The 20,162-nt window shown below is 43.9% G+C and overlaps 1 protein-coding gene across 2 annotated transcripts; it reads left to right on the top strand.

Moving 5' to 3' along the window:
• Window positions 1-404: 404 nt before the first annotated feature.
• LOC115192865 (E3 ubiquitin-protein ligase TRIM9-like) lies at window positions 405-19,958 on the top strand. 2 transcript variants are annotated; one of them, XM_029751778.1, is made up of 11 exons: window positions 405-1,232; window positions 6,941-7,036; window positions 7,780-7,902; window positions 10,349-10,459; window positions 11,682-11,835; window positions 12,568-12,636; window positions 12,875-13,035; window positions 13,410-13,548; window positions 14,735-15,038; window positions 16,620-16,782; window positions 17,067-19,958. In XM_029751778.1, the coding sequence occupies exons 1-11, from the start codon at window positions 474-476 to the stop codon at window positions 17,115-17,117; spliced, it is 2,130 nt and encodes a 709-aa protein (XP_029607638.1). In that variant the 5' UTR covers window positions 405-473; the 3' UTR covers window positions 17,118-19,958. The 2 variants fall into 2 exon arrangements, with proteins under 2 accessions (XP_029607638.1, XP_029607647.1); XM_029751787.1 differs by lacking the exon at window positions 12,568-12,636.
• The last annotated feature ends 204 nt before the right edge of the window (window positions 19,959-20,162 follow it).

The following is a 20,162-nucleotide window of genomic DNA, read 5'->3' as shown; positions in this document are numbered from 1 at the left end:
GTCAGTGAGAAAAGGGAAACGTTCTGGGAAAATTTGCAATTTTATTAATTCAGAACATGCATCTTGAATTTCATTAAAAGATTAGGTTGAAACTAAATAAAATAAAATCACCACCAACATATGCATTGCACATTCAATAGCCTCGGAAATGTGCAGGGCAGGTGCCACTGCTACCCTTTGGGTTAGATACTGGTTAATAACAGATTTATCACCAAGGTGTGACTTAGCTCCACAATACTTTTCACGGCTGCTCACTTGGATTACGGGTCTTGTAGTTTTTTGTTCAAAGTGAACTTGTTATTGTAAAGATGCGTTTTCAGAACCCATCCACTCGGACTACAACGCCAACAACCCCCCCTCGCGCGCGCCTGCGTAAACCAATCGAGGGAGCTGTTCGTATCATATAGTGCTGGTCTGTTTTCATTGATCGCTGCTCTTGTGTACTGTGTGAGGAGCGTTTTATAGAAGACACGATGGATGAAGAATTAAAATGCCCCGTTTGCGGCTCTCTTTTCAAGGATCCTATTCTTTTACCCTGCTCACACAATGTGTGTTTGGCGTGCGCCCGAAATATCATTGTACAGACCCCAGAAGGCGAAACACCTCCGCAAAGCCGTGCCTCCGGGAACTCGGACTACGATTATTTGGATATGGACAAAATGAGCATGTATAGTGAAACGGACAGCGGCTATGGATCATACACGCCGTGCCTCAAGTCTCCAAATGGGATACGGGTGTTTCCTCCGACTCTGGTGCACCGCCACTGCTCCATAACGTGTCCTCTCTGTCACCGTAGTGTCTCTCTGGATGAGCGGGGACTGAGGGGCTTCCCACGTAACCGGCTACTGGAGGCGATCGTGTCTCGTTATCAGCAGAGCCGCTCTGCCAACGTGAAATGTCAGCTGTGTGACCGCAACCCTGTCGATGCCACTGTGATGTGCGAACAGTGCGACGTGTTTTACTGCACACCATGCCAGCAGCGATGCCACCCTTCCCGTGGTCCGCTGGCCAAACATCGATTACTGCCACCGACCCAATCGCCCGCGGCTGGAAGCCAGCAGATGCCCGCCGGCACCATACGCAAACAGGGAACGTGTGCAGACCATGACATGGAGAACTTTAGCATGTACTGCGTCAACTGCAAGACTCCACTGTGTATGAAGTGTCTTGAGGGTGGCAAGCACGGGAGTCATGATTTAAAACCTTTAGCTGCCATGTGGAAACAGCACAAGGTAAGGATGAAGGCGGTGGGGATGGCCTTGGCCAGCATCATAATAAGCTGCTCTGCAGCATCACATCATCACATGTCGTCAAATCACTCCAACTGAGTGCATTAGGAGCCTTTACTTACAGTAATCGGGCAGCAACACTGTATGGCCTAATCACAGAGAAAGAATAAAAATCAGCCCAGTAGCCTGACTCTGACACTGTTCTCCAGTTTCTATCCCAGATTGTTCCTGCCAACAGCTCTGGGTTTGCCATTTGAATTTGTGAATAGGTCACCGGCCCCATGGTTTCCTCAGCGCCCACTACATGGTGAAGAGGAGTAGGAGGCATAGGATGCCTATAGGCAGACTGACACTGTGATAGATAGTAGAGATGCACATTGAGCTATCACACCCAGATTCACCAATTAAATTGAAAGCCGAACTGGGTCACTAATCGTACATTTTGTGTGATTTGGAGAGTCCTGCGGTATTCTTCACATCAAACAGCATGCCTCCTTCCCAATCACTGACAAGGGTTGTTATGAGCGCAGTTCACCTTTATCACACTCGCCTACTGGCCCACAAATGGACCATGAAAATCACATACTGTAAGTGTGAAGCTGTGTTTATAAGTGACGAGCCATATAAATACAAGATGCAGAAGTGCTTAGCTAATATATTTCCTGGAGTTGAGTGAGATCGAAACACTCCAGCATGCTGTCCATTTTGTGCTGTATTTTATGGCCAACAGTCTGTATTGACAAGAATGGGATGGTCAAGTGAGCTCTGCTCAGGTTGGAGGGAGTGTGTGTGTGTGTGTGAGAGAGGGAGAGAGGGAGAGGGAGAGGGAGAGGGAGAGAGGGATGGAGAAAGAGAGGGAGGGAGAGATGGAGGGAGACATTAGGTGATGAAAAGGACATGAATGTATTGGCCTACTATTATGGCAAATTATCTCTGAGTCCTCTTGAAGCTACACTATCCCTCTTCACTGTAGATATTGGGTTGGGTCTACTCTGCATGCCTCCCCCTGAATGATTCCACTGCACCAGGCAGCTATCTATGCCACTGTCACTTGGATGGGATTTTGTTGTGACACTGGGGACTAATACAAACCTATTACTCACATTCCTTCCCATCCGCAGCTCCAGATCCACCCTCAAGCTCTGACATGCTTTCCTATCAACTGTCCTCTTCTAGGAGCTGACAGAAAACTCAGTTGAACAGATTCAACAAGCAGTCGGTTAGTTAGGGTAGGAGGGCTTGGAGATTGCAGTGTTGAAAGGAGAGAGAGCGAGAGAGAGAACGGCTACTCCTCCGAGGATTGTTTTATGACCACAGATAGATTGTGTCTCAGAGGCAGTTGTCATCCTCCATGCTACAGAGATCCTGATAATGGTACTGATAATGGTACTGATAATGGAGATGCCTGTGTGTGCTGACCCACGTCCACTGGGAATGAGAGCCCCCATTCGTGTTTTGCTGGAACTTCAGTAGTCAATCTTATACTCCTCCTTGGGGGATGCTTTTACAAACATGATTTGAAAGTAAAGTCAAGTTGTGTTTATGTTATTTACAGTATGTCAAATGGAACAAACGGAAAACAAGGGACTGCCTTAGGGTATCAATGACATTTGTCTCCCCGTTAACAGTGACAGTGTGAGTGAGTGACAAAACTGCTTGCTGGGAATACATCATGAATATGTATTTACTAGCAGATAAGGGATTGGATGAAAAGTCACGGTAGTGAACTTTCCTATGGATGTCCTGTGGGCAGCCAAGCAGAAACACCCAGATTCAGTGTTTAGTATATTTAAAGCCCCCACACACGCACTACACACTGGTACCAAACTCTGCACATGCGTACGCTAGGCCAGGGCATTGCTCACCAGGCTGCAGCAGGCATGAGCAATTGGGCCCTGCCAAGTCCAGTGAAGGGCAGCTCGCCGGCACGATGAAAAATCAAGTCGTCAAATGGAGTGTTACAACCGACTAGTACTGAGCAATTAACCGAAATGTCAGTGTTTAAAAATGTTTTAACTTATTGACAGACATCAGAAAAGAGACATAAGATGATTGAGAGTGATAGAGAGCAGTCGCTTCGCGAGCTGCGTTATCTCTACCTGAAAATACATACGTGATTGATAGTTGGTATTCAGCAGTCATAAAAGTATGCCTTATTTACTTTGAAGAACTACTAAAATAGTGACTTTATCAGACAGCACAGGCAGCAGCTCTATAGAGATGAGATGATGACTTGGAATGAAAACATAGTCACCAAATAAATCAAATGTAATATACACAACAACAGAATTAGTCATATGAATAAATTATGGTTAATAAGTGGTAAGCAGTAATGGGCAGTCTCTACCATCATGGGATTGGATTCATTGTTTTATTCTGTGTTGTTACAGCATTCAACCCACGTAATGCATAGTGCATTTAATGTAAAAAAAAATTGTATTGAATCCGAAATTGAAAAAAACGTTATTATTTTTTTATTATAAAACCGAAACCGAACTGACCTCAAAAAGCACTAATCACTCAGCACTACAACTGACTCAGGTCCTTTTAGTTTTGTCCTGAATTCCCAAATACCGCACATTATACATGACCACAAAGAACCTTTTAGGAGATGAAAGAAACCATGGTTCCTCTCTTTTCAATTCCACATTTTGTTAAATGGGGTTGTTATCCTGTCATTAAGAGAAAGGATGACATATTGGGAAGGCCTACATTTGAACTACGTCAATATGGACCAATGTCATAGTCATGGATCGAATCTGATCAACGCATTTGTAGAGTCCTATTGGATAATGGAGGATGGGGCTACATTCCAGTGCGGTTATGTGGATAAGAATAGATACAGAAGTCTGTGGTTTTGACCATTGAAAGAGATTCATATAGGAGAGGATGCCCCCAGCTTGTACAGTACAGTACAGTACAGGAAGGCGCTAGCCAACTTAGAGCACAGAGTCTGTCCGGGTCAGCTGGCTGGCTGTCTAGCCTAGATTCAGATGGTACTGTAGCTAATGACAGGTTGTTCTGCTACCTCAGGCATACAGAGCCCCTCTCCCAGACCCTGCAACGGCATTGGCTCCAGAATGTAGGTTAAGTACAGCGCAGTATCTCCCATCCCATTGAATATCTGTGCTGTGCCATACTCTAGCTGCATAGTACCCAGTGCACTAGACTTGGTCCATGTTGTGTTGAATAAGCATTTGGTGATGGGGTAGCCAGGCATAAAGGATGAGTATGCTGTATGTGTGCAACTACTGGAACCAAAGGCATAGGAACAGGAGAATCATTTGGAGCTATTTTTAGAGGCAAGAATGAGTGCTTGGACAAGACCTTTGTGTAGTGTGGTGTGCGCATACCTCAAGGGTTACCATGGATACATGGAGGCAAGTTACCAGACGGTTGCTGAAAATGAGGCCTAATGGATAACATGACTCTACCTTTTGAAATGTATGTAACGAGCTTCACAATATGTGATATCTCAAATAGATGTTATACATTGTGTTTATCAATGATTGTAACACTGTCACTTAGTATGAAAAAATAAATAATTAATTATTCCTTGCAAATGTAATTTGTACTGGTTTTTAATATCACGAAATGTGTCCATATTCTGCATTTTCATACACACAATATATTAATGTAGCAAATCCTATCAATATTTGATAAATTGTTAAGGCAATATTACTTTTACTACATTTTCGATTGAATCATCCTCTGGAGATTTTCCTAAACTGGTAAATATTGTGTGTGCTCTGATTTCATGCCTTATTTGGGTTGTTCCTAATTTGCCTGGCAGCGTGTGCGCTCTCTCTCTGATTCTATGCTTCAAATGAAACAAGAGGCTTGGTGTAGCAGGGCTGTGCTGGCAGTGCTGTGCTGGTCTGTGTTAGGGGTGTGCTGGCCATGCTGGGCTGTGATGTCTATGTTGTAAAATATCAGTGGTGGAGCAGTGTGCCACACGGCCAGAGGATTTGTGTGAGGCTGAGCAGGGGAGGGAGATTGGTTCTGCTCTCATCCAGATGTGGAGCGCTAATGACACAGCTGCTGAGTGAGGGAGGAGAGGAACGGAGGAGATGGAGGAAAAAGAGGGGGAAAGAGAAAGAGGTGGAGGCAGTGGGGCTTCCTGAATCTGACCCAGTCCTCCTGGCGTGTACCTGAGGACCTATTTGGAATCAAGGTCAACGCCGCAGATCAACACTGCAGCTATGTATTGTCTTACTCCGATCCCCAAACACTGGGTTAGAAATTGATGACACACCTTCTCCGCTACTTGAAACCCTCTGCTCTTGAATGTCACGCACATTACTGAAGTGGTCTCTCACTGATGCCATTACTGGGGCTCCTTCAGAGGAAGAATGCTGCTGACAGGAAAAAATAATTCCTCTTCCTTTTTTTTCTGGAGGAAACACATTTACAATGAAGGGCACTTTTTTAAAATGAGTCATTTAAATAGAGCCTCACCTTGCATCTTAGGACCCTTCCCACTGAGCACACACTGGTTGAATCAACGCCGTTGTTCACGTCATTTTAACGAAGTCACGTTGGACCAACGTGGAATAGACGTTGAATTGACGACTGTGCCCAGTGGGATACTACTCTAACAGGTTTCTCCTGCTATAGCTGACCTGTCATCCTTAGTGACAGTGAAGGCGTATGTAGGTCTACTGCTGGGGCTGTGTTCCACCACCGCTAATGAGGTCACTGCCAGTTCTGAGTCACACGAGGGCAGCATCCCGATCCTAATTACACTCTGAAGTTTAATATTAGCTCATAAAGAATAACTACATCTTACAAGGGGGGCTCATGGCAAGACTGATAAAACCTTGACGATATGGGTCCCTTGATGATGTTTTCATGTTAAGCAGTAGCATCCTTCTGGTCCATATCGAATCAAACTCTCACATTATACACTGTTAGGATAAACGAGCACAACCCAGTGAAAAGACATGAATTGGTGATATGCAGGAGGTTGTCAAGTGACAGGCTCTCTCCCCATAGGAGGGCCACCAGCCCCCTCCCCCTAACCCCTGGAGGTCACCCTGACACAGTGTCACTGAGAGAAAAAGGGCTGAGCCGATAAATACTGGGCTGGCACTGCCCCCTTGTCTTGTCTGGAGCTGTGGCTGGGGCCCTGGTGGAAAGAAACCACACAGGGGAGCGGAATCAGTCATCCCCTTGTTAGCGGCGCGGACAGACAGCTTGCTGGGCCAGATGGCACATTAATGAACCGTGGAGGGCTGGCTTGATTTGTGTCCCTCCTGAACCCGACGCACGCGGCCCACAGAGGCCCAGCCCCAGAGAAGCCCTGACTGAGACTGATAGAGAAGCCCAGAGGAATAGGGGCAGGTGGGAGGAGCGGGAGGGAGGTGGGAGGAGGGGGGTGTGGATCCGGGCCAGATTGATCACAGCAGGGTTGGTGTACACCATGATTACCCTTCACTCATGGTCCATGAGCCTCAGCTCAGAGCAGATCTGCGGAAAGGTTTGACCTCTAAACATGGTTTTGAGGCCCTCGTTTGAATTTGTAATCTCCTTGATTACTATGACCTCAGAGGTCGTGGCTGTGTGATTGGGCTTAAGTATGGGGTTAATTAGTTTAAATTACTGCCCGTACTGTATATTTCTGGGACAATTGGCTTTAATCATAACATGTTAGAGAAGTGACATGGAGAGTGTTTTGATTCGTTTTGGATTAATACGCTTTTCATTCACAGTGTCAACTCTCCCAAGCTTTGAATGGTGTGTCGGATAAAGCCAAGGATGCCAAGGAATTCCTGATGCAGTTGAAAAACATGCTTCAGCAGATACAGGTAACATTCTCTTTTTGATTACGTGTCTTGTAGAGCAAATGAGAATATCAACATGTAGAGAAATATCAATTTAACCTGTATTCCCCGTAGCCTACTTACCTGTGCCTGTCAGCTTTAGCAAATACTGAAAAGAAAGAGGAAGGAGGCTCCAGAATCATACAATGTCACTTCCTGGACTCTTTTTATTCTGCAACGAACACTGGCACTACATCTAAAGCGCTTCTTATCGCCCGGTGGGAACAAAAGTATCTGTTTGTCACCACGCTAAGAGTTAAAGTAGGAAAGGGCTGCCGTCCACACCGCCTATCACAGCTTTTATACACTTACTGCACTGCCATGTCTTATCAGTCGCAGCAATGCTGTGTATTAAGACTCTTATTCTGGGGTTGAGGGGATTGTATTTGAGTAAAATCCCAGCTCTGCTCAGCTCAGTAGAGTTAGAGTCTCTAACCATTTTCCTCATCCTTGGACCGAGGTGCAGAGTGTAGCTAGAATAGAATTCACTGTCTCATCTGCGCCTAGGTAGATTATTGATATGCAGTGGTGATGATGGAAGATTTAGCAGCAATCACTGTGGTGTTATCATATGTAATCCGCTAGTGTCCTTGCCCCCCCCGTCCCCCCTGTCCCCCCGGCCCCCGTCCCCGTCCCCCGTCCCCTCTGTGCCTGGCCCTAGTACCCTGTACCTTCCTGTACCTCCCTGTTCTTTTATTGAGCGATGTGTTGTGTTGTGTCCCTCGCAGGAGAACGGGGTGGAGTTCGAGGCCTGCTTGGTGGCTCAGTGTGACGCCCTGATTGAGGCTCTGACGAGGCAGAAAGCCAAGCTCCTCACCAAGGTCACCAAGGAGAGGGAGTACAAGCTCAAGGTGGGTCAGAAGGATGGACGCTGCGACGGCTGATGGATAACGACATCATGTTGACTGCCCCAGACACTTCTTCACAAGCTCAGATTGTATGTGCACCGTTATCCTGGGGACAAGGTCATGTTGACCGTAACATACAGGTGGCGGGATTTAGATGGGCGGACAAACACAGCAGGACCATGGTTTATTGTTAACAATAATCACAGTACTCTCTCTGCATCAGATATGTTAACCATACTTTGCATACTTAACACAGATGATCAATAGATGCATATTATTCATATTACAACCCTAAGTAATGATAGACTGCCTCTTTAACCTCAGCTGGCAGCTCTTTCATGACATAAAGGGCATCCAAGGTTGTGAACTTGTCTAGGCCCAGGTCGAGGTGCATCTGGACGCAGATGTCTGTCCTCTCCGTCTCACCGTCCTCTCTTCTCCCCCTGAAGCCTCAGCTGAGGGACTGGGTCTGAAGGCTGGCTGGTGTTAAGTTCTTAGTGAGTCACATGGATCCAAGCCCAGGCTCAATGTGCAGGCTGGGGGATTGGGGCTCCAGAGGACAGCTGTTGTGTTTAGCAGGGCTGAAGCTGAAGAGCAGCTAGGACTGTTGGAGCATCACAAAGCAGAAAAAAAGGTCTCTTCATTTCACTATGATGAAGGCTGTCAAACTGATGTGTCCTTTTCAGAAGATTACAGTGGGAAAATAAGAGCTTTATGGAGTTTAGTACACAACCATATGGTAACGCCAGTAAAGAGCAATTGTCGTGACAGCATTCGGTATCAATAGCATCTTATCTTCCACAGTATGGTGGAGATAGATGGTTGGTGATTAACTTGGATTTATGACATTTTTTAGGATCACCATTAGCCAATGCCAATGGCGACAGCTAGTCATACCGGGGTCCGACACAAAAGAAAAATACATTATAGACAAAATCCAACTCACATACATTTAAGAACATGAACATGTAGTGTGTGTGTGTATGTGTGTGTATCTATCAGTTACACATACATGTCAGTACATACACACAAACAGTAGGTCACATGGGGTTAGGCGTTGTGAGGTGCTGCTATATTTGTTTTTTTAAACCAGGTTTGCTGTTCACTAGCGCTATATGAGATGGAAGGGTGTTACATGCAATCACGGCTCTGTATAATACTGTACGTTTCCTTGAATTTCTTCTGGACCTGGGGACTGTGAAAAGACGTCTGGTGGCATGTCTGGTGGCATGTGTGTCAGTGCTGTGTGTAAATTGACTATGCAAATAATTAGGAATTTCCAACACATTATTGTTTGTTATAAAAAAAAGAAGCGGTGCAGTCTGTCTTTCCTCAACTCTCAGCCAAGAGAGACTGGATTGTTAGCTTTGTTTGATGAAATCCTTTTTTAGGAACAGTCGTGACGGTAATCTGTTGAGAATAACTACTTTATGTCATCTACAGGACAATGTTTCTTTTTGTATCATGCAATCCCAACTGGAGGGCATTTGTTTCCCCCTGTTCAATAGTCTGGAGTGTTGTGTTTGTGTGCCGGTGAACGTCATTTTCTACTCGAATTAATTTCATCCGAGCCATTAATCTGTCAGCAGTATTTTTATCAGTGGTCTCTTTCGCCACACTACACATTCCCAGGGAGAGAGTCATTTTTGTGACTCGTGACAGTCTAGTCCAGGCATAATCCATAGACCGCTGGAGTGGCATTGTTTTAATGTCGCGTGATGTGAGGATTATATAGCAAATTCAATCTGAGTTGTTATATATCATTTGATTTACCTAAATGTATATTAATTATGATTTGATAGACATGACTGTTCCTGACTGTCCTCTGGTCTGTTTATATTTTGGGGTTATTTTATTCCGTCTACCATTCAGGAATGCTCATTCTATGCTTATTTCATTTGTAATATTTTTCATGGATTTATTTAAATAATGAAACCGGTTGACAGGTGAATCATTTATGAACATTTAATTAATGATAGGCTAATGGCCTGAATGTGTCAGTGGCTTAATCTAATTATTTCTTACATTCGTTTTGAATTCTAAGGCTTCATTTGATAGAGTGATTAAATACCTTCCAATTAATCAATCTTTTCTGACCTTTCCATTTATAATCTTATAAACACAAATATCCATACTTTTTCACAAAATGCAAAGGTAAGTTAAAAACACATGAGCAAGTATAAGTGGTCTACCCAAACAAAGGCTCATAAAATGTTGACAGTCCACTGAATTTCAATTAGCTGTGAATGAATGGCTTTGACACCCGCCCAAATCCATTTTCCCCAGTGCTTTGTGTTTAGCCAGAAGGAAAAACGAGCGTGTGTGTGTGTGTGTGTGTGTACGTGTGCATGTGTGTGTGTGTCTGTATGTGTGTGTGAAATGCCTGCCCAGTGTAAATATTACATTAAAGGGTGCCCATCTGTGTCCTCCTGGCTTCTTCTGTGTTCAGGTGGTGCGTGACCAGATCACACACTGCACTATGAAGCTGCGTCAGACCACGGGCATGATGGAGTATTGTCTGGAGGTGATCAAAGAGAACGACCCCAGTGGCTTCCTGCAGGTACAGTAGTGATGTATGGATGAATGGGGCTGGAGCTCTGCTCGTAGGCTGTATCATGTTTGAAGGTAAGGCCCAGGTGCAGACAATGTCGAAGTAACAAAAGTTTATTAATTCGAACACGGGCAGGCAAAGTTACAGGACGGCAGACAGGCTCAGGGCATGCAGAGGTCGGTAATCCAGAGTAGTGGGGCAAAGGTACCGGATGACAGGCAGGCTCAGGGTCAGGGCAGGCAGAAAGGACAAAACTGGGAAAACTGTAAAACAGGAATATAGACAAGGCAGGAGCAAGGAGAAAACCGCTGGTAGGTTAGAGGAACAAAACGGGCGACACCTGGAGGAGGGTGGAGACAATCACAAAGAGAGGTGAAACAGATTAGGGCGTGACAGGCTGTGGATGAGGCTAGCCTGCCTGCCTCTCACACAAATGAGACTTCCCTCACATTCCCCTCAGATGTCCTTGTTTCCTACTGCTAAATGCTAAGGCCAACAACTATTTTTCCCAACTATTTTTCCTAAAACGGGTTGAAAACAAATAATTTAAAGATCATTAGAAAACTCTAGCCATAAAAATTCTTAACATCAAGACCTTTGAAAGAACCGCTTCTATATTTGACTATGCTAATAAATATTGATTCAGAGTGCATACGATAAGCTTGTAGCAAGATGTTGATTAAAATGTGTTGTTGGCTAAATGTGAATGAAGATATTGATACTTAATAGGCAATAAAAAGGTTAACCTGATAATGATTAACATTGGTACGTGACACCCTCATCGAGTTAAATATTGACGTGTCATATTTAGTTCCCCTCACCATTAGCTGGAGGCCATTGATTCTCCTCTTTTCTTTAAAAGAACGGTCTGAATAAGACGAAATAGAGATGAAAGACTCTCTTCTGTAAATTGGTGCTTCCCTCCCCCCTTGAAATGTTTATGATGTATTGATTGTACAGTTTCTTCTAACCCCTGAACAAAATCTGTGCTCTGTATCATAAAAGCTTATATAAATCCTTACAAAAGCTGGTAACATACAGGGTTGGCTATTCCTTAATGCAGCACATTTCCAGCTGGCATTTTTCCAGAAGCACAAAGCCTCAGAGAAACCATAAAAGTCCATTAAAACCATGTTGCACTTTGTAATAGTATATTACACTGTAGCTGAACCTTTTAGTGGAGTTGTAGCTGGTTTGAAGCGGTTCTCCCCTACTGTGTGTCTCTATGTAGATCTCCGATGCGCTGATCAAACGTGTGACGTCGTCTCAGGACCAGTGGGTCAAAGGGGCTTTGGAGCCCAAGGTGGGCCCCGAGTTTGACCTGACCCTGAACACAGACCCCCTGCTGCAGACCATACTACAGCTGGACTTTGTCCAGAGCAAAGGTAACCAATATGTGTTCATTTCTAAGTCATATTCATATACTTGCTACTGTTTGCGTAGTGTGAGTCTATTCGTACACATTTTCATACAGTATATTGTTACATTGTTAGATAGTCTTGCAGTGGACTCATCTTTCAAGTGTGTCTGTAATGTATTTTTGTATGGCTGTTCAGCAGTTAAGTAGACGCACTTGTCTCTTGTGAAATGCATCACCTGTACTCATTCTGTGCTTTATAGCTTGTTGAAGTGGTAGAAATGCTTTAGCAAAACTGACCAAAAAGGTCTCCATGCTTCACACTCCAAATGCTTAGTTGATGTGAGCAAGTTCAATATTCTGAGTATCTGATTAAAACATACTATGTGTCCACAGCAATTTTTTCATGAGTCTATTTAAATATTGTGCTTGACTAAACCTGAGGAAGATTTGTAGTGTACAGTATACCCCCTGGCAATGTCCTAGAATACCAGGATATATTTTTCATATAAATACGATGTATTTCAATTCACTCCAACACATTTCCATATCTGTCTACTGAAGCAGACAAGATTTTCCCATACACAGTTACCAACTTAGTCTGTTCCAAATACAACGTCATATAAAATCAAATGAGATTTGAAACCATGGGAAATGTAACCAGCATTCCCCTGAGAAAGCACAGTAGTTGATCAGTTCCACTATGTTGCAAACTAAGTCGAGCACCACACATCAACCCATGTCCAATATCATGTTTCAGATATTCAGGAGGCTCCATTATTGAAACAAATGCATGCATGTGGATTGAAAGAGACGGAGAGCGCAGGAGGTATTTCAGAGTTGCTATATGATCATCCAAATCCCCTTTTCCTCCTTGAGACCTGCCAGCCCACACCAGCCCACCACGTTAAGAGGATAGAGTGCTCTCCTCCCATGCATGTTTTACCGTACTCTTCCCTTACAATATTCTCACCTGCCTGACAACAACAACTATCAACCACAACCTATCCATGCAGAGATAGCTGTTAACTCCTCTGTGTTGTTCCTGCCATCCGTTTCTATTCAAGTGGAGTCTGCCACGGTGCCCCCGGCCCCTCTGCTACAGCTGGAGAAGTGCTGCACCCGCAACAACAGTGCCACCCTGGCCTGGAGGGTCACTGTGCCCCCTAGCAACCCCATCGAAGGCTACATCCTGGAGCTGGACGACGGCAACGGGGGTCAATACAGGGTCAGATAATCCTTCACTTCACACATTAGAGAACGTGTCATCATGTCCGACGCTCCATGTAGTCTGACACTAGGATGGAGCACTTCACGCTCGGGTGTTTTAGCAGTAGATTAAGTCAAAGAATGTAAACGTTTGATGCTCATTATGCAATGAAAGGTTTGCATGAGCTGTCTTTTATTTAGCCTGGCTCATTTCAAAATGCGTAATACAGTTCCCCTGTAATTCTATGTGCAGTAGGGTGTCCTACCCGTTTCCTATAGATTACAGTTGTCGCCTCTGCAACGTATTTTATTATTCATAGTGCACATGCTGCAGTCAGAGCTCTAACTAACGCCAGATGGTCCTGTGCTGTACTGTATGTCTCTGTGTCCCAGGAGGTGTATGTAGGGAAGGAGACCGTGTGCACTGTGGACGGCCTCCACTTCAACAGCTCCTACAACGCCAGAGTCAAGGCCTACAACTCCACCGGGGTGGGGCCCTATAGCAAGACTGTGGTGCTGAAGACATCTGATGGTGGGTGTTCTGTATTCTCTCACTTTGTGTTGAGCTAACTGTAGACACGAAAGGGAAGGAAGAGAAGAACCCCCCGCCCCACCCAACTGGGGACCAGAGGAGCCGAGCTAGTCGTCGGGGACATCCAGGCCTGCTGTTTGCCGACAAAGCCTCACCCTCCCATCAACGCTCTTGTTTGTGTCCTTAACTACGGAGTTCTAATCCACAGAAATGGTATCCCAGATCCCACTTTAATGGAAGGCGACTGGTGCAATCTGTCACTGTCCTGGCTGGGTGTGGTGGTACTAGTCAGCTCTGGGTCCCCAGAAACCTCCAGGTTTAGAGCAGTAAACACCATGCCAGAGCCAGAGCCAGAGCTGAAGGAGCTCCACTAAAGAAATGTCCAGTCCAGATATAGGGCTGACAGACAGTGGAAGTGGTCTCGCAGTTTAGCAAAGTATCACAGCGAGAGCATGCCAGACTGTGATTACTCTAGCCTGCCAGCTGTCAGCGCATTGCCGTGCTCTCCCCATCCATCCCTCCACTCCCCATCCTAGCCTTGCACTCAATCAATGGCATCAACTGCCTATCCTCTCTCCCTCTCCTCCCTCTCCCTGTCCTCCCATTACTGGGATGGGGAGTGGAGGGATGGACAGGGAGCGGGAGAGAGGATAGGCTGTTGATGCCATTGATTGCGCTGACAGAGCAGCGGGACAAGGAGAGAGTTTAGACTGAGCAGAGAACAGGCGGCTCCAACTCTGCCTCTGCCAGCTGCAATAACAATGGATCTCTGCATTTGGAGGCCTTAGTGAGTGCCTGTCGTGTGCCAGTTAACTGTTTATTCTAACATAGCAGTGCCTCTTTGAGGAATGGGGCTAATTAAGGCAATACACTGCAATGGTTTGATACAGCAGTGCCTTATGGGCAAGGAGCTACTGAATTAAAATTAATCCAGTGCTTGACTTTTAAATGAGAAGTAGAATTTTTCATTGTGGTGCTTTGTGAATATTTCATGTGCCATCTCACAGTATGCAGCCCAGCATGGGGTCCTAGCTGACTGTGCCATTCTATAATGGCATCATGTTTCATGCTCTCATGGGGCTCCATCCTCCAATGAGGTTCACTCAGACACCCATGGCCTAGAGACCTGGAAATGCTCTTATCTTGCTCTGACTCCTCCTACTGCTCTACTTTGTCTCTTCTGCAGTGGCCTGGTTCACCTTCGACCCCACCTCGGCTCACAGGGACATCATGTTGACCAATGAGAACCGGACAGTGAGCTGCAACAGCTACGATGATCGTGTGGTCCTGGGGACAGCCGCCTTCTCCAAGGGGGTCCATTACTGGGAGCTCAGGGTGGATCGCTATGACAACCACCCGGACCCTGCGTTCGGGGTGGCGAGGATCAATACGATGAAGGACATGATGCTGGGGAAGGATGATAAGGCCTGGGCCATGTACGTGGACAACAACCGCAGCTGGTTCATGCACAACAACTCCCACACCAACAGGTAGGTGACACATCTCTGGGGAGGAAGGCTGACTCCTGCTCCTCCACAGCTTCAGAGTTTAGAAATAGCCATCATGTGCTTTGTGTGTCATACTGTCAGGACTAAAACACGTATGCACTTACAATACTTGTCAGGCAGTATCAGACCTCAGGATAAGACCCAGTTGCAGACAGTTTGAAGTAACAAAAGTGTATTACAAAAACAGGGGGGGCAGGCAAATGACAGGTCAAGGACAGGCAGAGGTCAGTAATCCAGAGCAAAGTCCGAAAGGTACAGAACGACAGGCAGGTTCAGGGCAGGCAGAATGGTCAAAACCAGGAAAACTAGAAAACAGGGACTAGAGCGAAAACAGGAGTACAGGAAAAACCGCTGGTAGGCTTGACGAGACAAGACGAACTGGCAACAGACAAACAGAGAACACAGGTATACATACACAGGGGATAATGGGGCAAATGGGCGACACCTGGAGGGGGGTGGAGACAAGCACAAAGACAGGTGAAACAGATCAGGGTGTGACAGGCAGTTAGTTGGAAATGGAAGAGATTATTCTCAGGGCAGTGCTCTTATGTTTTGTGAATATCCGTTTTGATTAAATTTGACACAGGGTAACATAGAGTAATATTACACATAGATTCAAAGACAAAGAGGCCACAGGCTTAGCAACCTACAGTAGCCCCAGGGACATGAATATCCAGAGCAGAATCCTCCTTCCTCGTTAAACCAATAATACAGTAGTAGTTACTATTTTCAGTCGCTGATTAAAGAGTTTCCCTGTTTTTGTCTTTCATAGCACATCATCTTTTTGTTTCTCCAACCTCATTATTTATCTTCCTGCCAGCTGTTAAGTTGGAGCCTATCAACCAAAATGACTCACTCATTTCCCTCATTAAAGTGCCAACGATACATGTACTGTATGTCAGGTAATCATCAAAGGCTGATCGTGCCGTAATCCTGCTTGTTTGTTTCTTTAGCCTAGCGGATTTCTCTGGAACCCCCTGTAGAGCCCAGTTAGCTTTGTGACATAGCTGTTTGACTGGGGGCACACTTTCACACTTCCACCATTTTGTTGTTTGAGCTGCTCACTCTCAAAAACAAAAACACTGCTGGCTTTTGGGGTTTCCAATGAGTTGACTGGTTTGAGTGTAACTATTTACATACGGCTTTGCACTGCCAAAGTGTTTCAGATGTTTGGATATGGATGCATTTATTGACTTAGTGCCTAAGGTTGTTTTCTTTATCCTATTGGAAGGGAGAAAAGATATTCACCCTGAAGGAGAAGCTTGGGAATGTTTTCATATATTTGTTGGACTACAAGTATTCCAAGTATATTAGGGATTTACTGTACATCAATTCACACATAACCTACATACAAACACGAAAGATTTAGCAATTAGGTCAAATCTAATGTCTTGAATAGAGGAAACGATTATCCGCTCAAAGCCATTTGCTCCGAACTTTATTTGGACTTATTGGGATCCCTCTACCCATCTCAGATCCCAGACCACTCTCAAAGGGCCTGTGTGATCTGTTTTGATAGAGTACATTAAGCCTAGACTCTGTGTGTGTGTGTGTGTTCTGCAGGGCCGAGGGGGGCATCTCCAAGGGTGCCACTGTGGGCATCCTGCTGGACCTGAACAAGTACACTCTAACGTTCTTCATCAACAAAGAGCAGCATGGCCCCGTGGCCTTTGAGAACCTGGAGGGAGTCTTCATGCCTGCTGTCAGCATCAACAGAAATGTCCAGGTGAGCACTGATAGTCAGACAGAGCTGATTAGATTTCAAAAAATCATTCCGATAGTTTTGTCTCGAAATTCAAGGATTATCGGCTTATTTTATCAATGAAATGAATCTCCAGATTAAGGATATGCTAAATTGCATAGGCTGTACACATATATATATATTTCAATTGTTACTAACCAGCAAATATACATCATGCTGAGTTAATGAGCTCTGTGGTTCAAATCCTGGACCTCGAGTCAGCAGTTTAATCTGTCATGATCTCATTTGGAACTGTTTGTCCTTCGCAGGTCACCCTACTAACAGGAATGGAGGTGCCAAAGAATATTAAGCAGCAGTAGCCTCCCAAGGTGTCTAGGCACAGTCCCACCAATGTCAACATGGATTCCTCCTGCGCCCCCCCTTAGTACTACTGTATATCTTATGCTGTTCAATGCCTATGATCAAATATCACCCTTAGAGGGAATCTTATATACAAGGGACTTTTGTACATCAATTATATAGTTTTTTTTTATCATTTTCAAAGTCTTAATTTCATCTCAATCTTTACAATCAGATTCTGTGTTTACAGTCAAAATGCCACCGGGTGCTTTAATGAAGTGCATCTCTGGAACAAAATCCCATACTAGGGTAGAGTCATGAGATGCCCTACAGTACAATGTCTCTACTGTATTCATCTTCTTCTCTCAGGTTAGTTCATAGAGAGTTTGTATACTCCTATTTCTTTAGAGGAAACTGAACGTCAGCCTATCTAACTCATAAGTAGAGATTAATAGAGCTTTTCTCAGACATATTATTGGTGATATACTGTACTGTCTTTACAAAGCCTTGCCAGAGTTGGAGTAAATACAATTTCAATTCTGGTCAATTGAAAATTACGTGTTGGGGGTTTTATACCCTATAAATTCCATTTCATGAAATTGAAATGGATTTCACCCCAGCCTTGCTTTCAATAAGAGAGTAAAGGTGGTCAGATCAGTATAAAGGACAAATCAGTATAAGGGACAAATCAGAGGACAAACTGTATCTTATCAAACACAAAATTCTGTCGCTAAAGGACAAATCTTGGTTCGAAGTGAAGCCAAACCACTGTGACATTGAGATGTATATTTTGTCAAACTATCTACATACAGTAGATAGTATCTTCTTTCAAAATATTTATTGTTTAATGCATTGACTTTTACTACACTATTGAAATATTTATTAAGAGGGTGTATGCTCATGTGATGTTTGAATGAACAGGTATTGTTAAAGGTATTTTAAATCAGTTAAAAGTATTGTATTGACAGACCACCAGAGGGTCAAGTTTGCATGATATGTAAGGAAACTGTAAATACGACTATCTCCCAAGCATGTATTCTAAGCTAACTAGTTTACTTAAAACTCTATCTGTATATAGTAAAACAATGCACAACAGTGCTATGCGGAAGCTTTTCAGACAACCTATTACAGTACAATAACAGTTTGCCCCCTAGAGTTTGAGTTAGCATTACACATTCATTTCACCACAGTATATCTTTTACCTTTATGTGACAAGTTAAATCATTTTATGGGGCTAAAGCATATTAACATGCCATGGCAGATGACAAAATGAATGAAGAGGGTTAAGCAGTGCATTTGTGATTTGTCAGAAGGAATCTTTATGGAATTGTAGATACTAGGCAGGTTTATTATCCCACATTTACATTTGACCATGTCCTCATTATGTTTGAGTTCACGTACTGGTATATCATTAATCTGCATTAGATGCAGTTAGGAGTTTTGTATTATATTCTTTAATTATAATTTTGTGAACATCCTGATCTCTTTCTGCTACTAAAAGTGTTGCTTCAAAGTAATGTGCCCTTAATCCAAAATGGTAATATGTTGTTGGATTAAGGATACCAAACCTATTGCCATTAGAAGAACATTCTGCTCAGAGTCTGTGTTGAAGCACTGTGGTACACTATTGGTGAAAATGATTTGTACTGCTCTTGTAATATTTTCTCTTTGTAAAAACACCAAATATAGTACTGGCATTTTTTAATAGTCTTTAAATCTAATATGGGGGTTATTTAGCTGTGTTAATGGTGTTTTCTGAACAGAACCATTGCCTTGTACATTAAACATGTTGATATGATGTAGAGCAGACTGTCTGATGGAACTAAAGTATGTCCAAAGCTAAAATGTGGAGGTGACCATTCCTGGGGTAAATAGAATGGATGGGAAATGTACATGAAATGTTGACAGCTGTTAGGCTGGACTGATAATTGGCTAGAGCCATTTTGTATAGAGAAAAGCCAATGCATCAGGTTCCAGCGTGTATTGCGTTATTAAGTGTCTCCAAGTGAATGTTGTCAATTACAGAACCATCCCTTTTATGAAGACATTCGTATAAAACTGAATTAGTGCTTGTGACGGCAACTACAGTATAGGGAAGTGTGAGGTGTAACGGACCCCAAAGGCAAACAAAATGGGGTCCATGTAGCCTCTCAGCAATCACTATGGAAATGGCACAAAAAAAACACTGCAGGTGCAGACCATAATATCAAAAGAACCTTAGTAGTAAATGCAGATAGTAGTTTATCCTCTCTAAGTGTTGTATATTAGTGTGTTTGGCATGGATTTCCCCTCCCCAACATGGTAGCCTGCTTCTGAATGTGAACCCCCAAAAAAGAACCAAAAAATTGTGCTAGAAAGTCACTACTGTCAGATTACGTTTGCATTTGAATCTTTTTATTTTTCCCATGTTTACTGTTCCCACCCTGACTATGGCATGTGGGGGGAGGAGATGTTGCAGTGTCTGTGGGGCATCTCTCTCTTCTAAAGGCAGGCACGCATCTCATGCCCTGGGGTGCCTGTTGCCCTCACTGCCACACTACCAGAGAACTAGGCCGGGTGCACCACCAAACCTCATGGGGAATGTCAACTGGTCCTTTAGGACACTGTGGCATCTATGTCCACAGTATGTGTCCACAAAAAGCTGTGCTTCTTTTTCTAGAATTCTGTTCATGTGTATGTATGTTCTTTAGTTCTCATCTCTCCTACAATGTAAACGTTTTGTACTTCTAAGTGGTTTGGATATGAAATGCGTTGTACTTGGCATTGTTTTCATATTATACAGTGTAAAAGAAAAGCAAAAAGCAATGTATTTTTTTTCCTTTTTTTAAATTAATAAATTAGTAACTGTGATGAAATATGAATGGGCTCGTCAGTATCTTTTTCTGTAGTCTTCCTGGGGTTATGTTGATTGAGGCTTGGACATCAATTGTCCAATCTGTATCTTCATATGAACTCTGCAAAACTCCTAGAAATGCAGCAAAAATGCAACTCTTCATCACTGTTTTAATTTCTTCACATTGGAGGGTTTTATTTATCCAATCTATCAGAGCAAAACACCAGTCTCA

This window comes from Salmo trutta, chromosome 1 (assembly GCF_901001165.1).
Source record: "Salmo trutta chromosome 1, fSalTru1.1, whole genome shotgun sequence".
In the NCBI taxonomy this organism is placed as follows: Eukaryota; Metazoa; Chordata; class Actinopteri; order Salmoniformes; family Salmonidae; genus Salmo; species Salmo trutta.
This window is presented reverse-complemented; position numbering and strand designations above follow the sequence as displayed.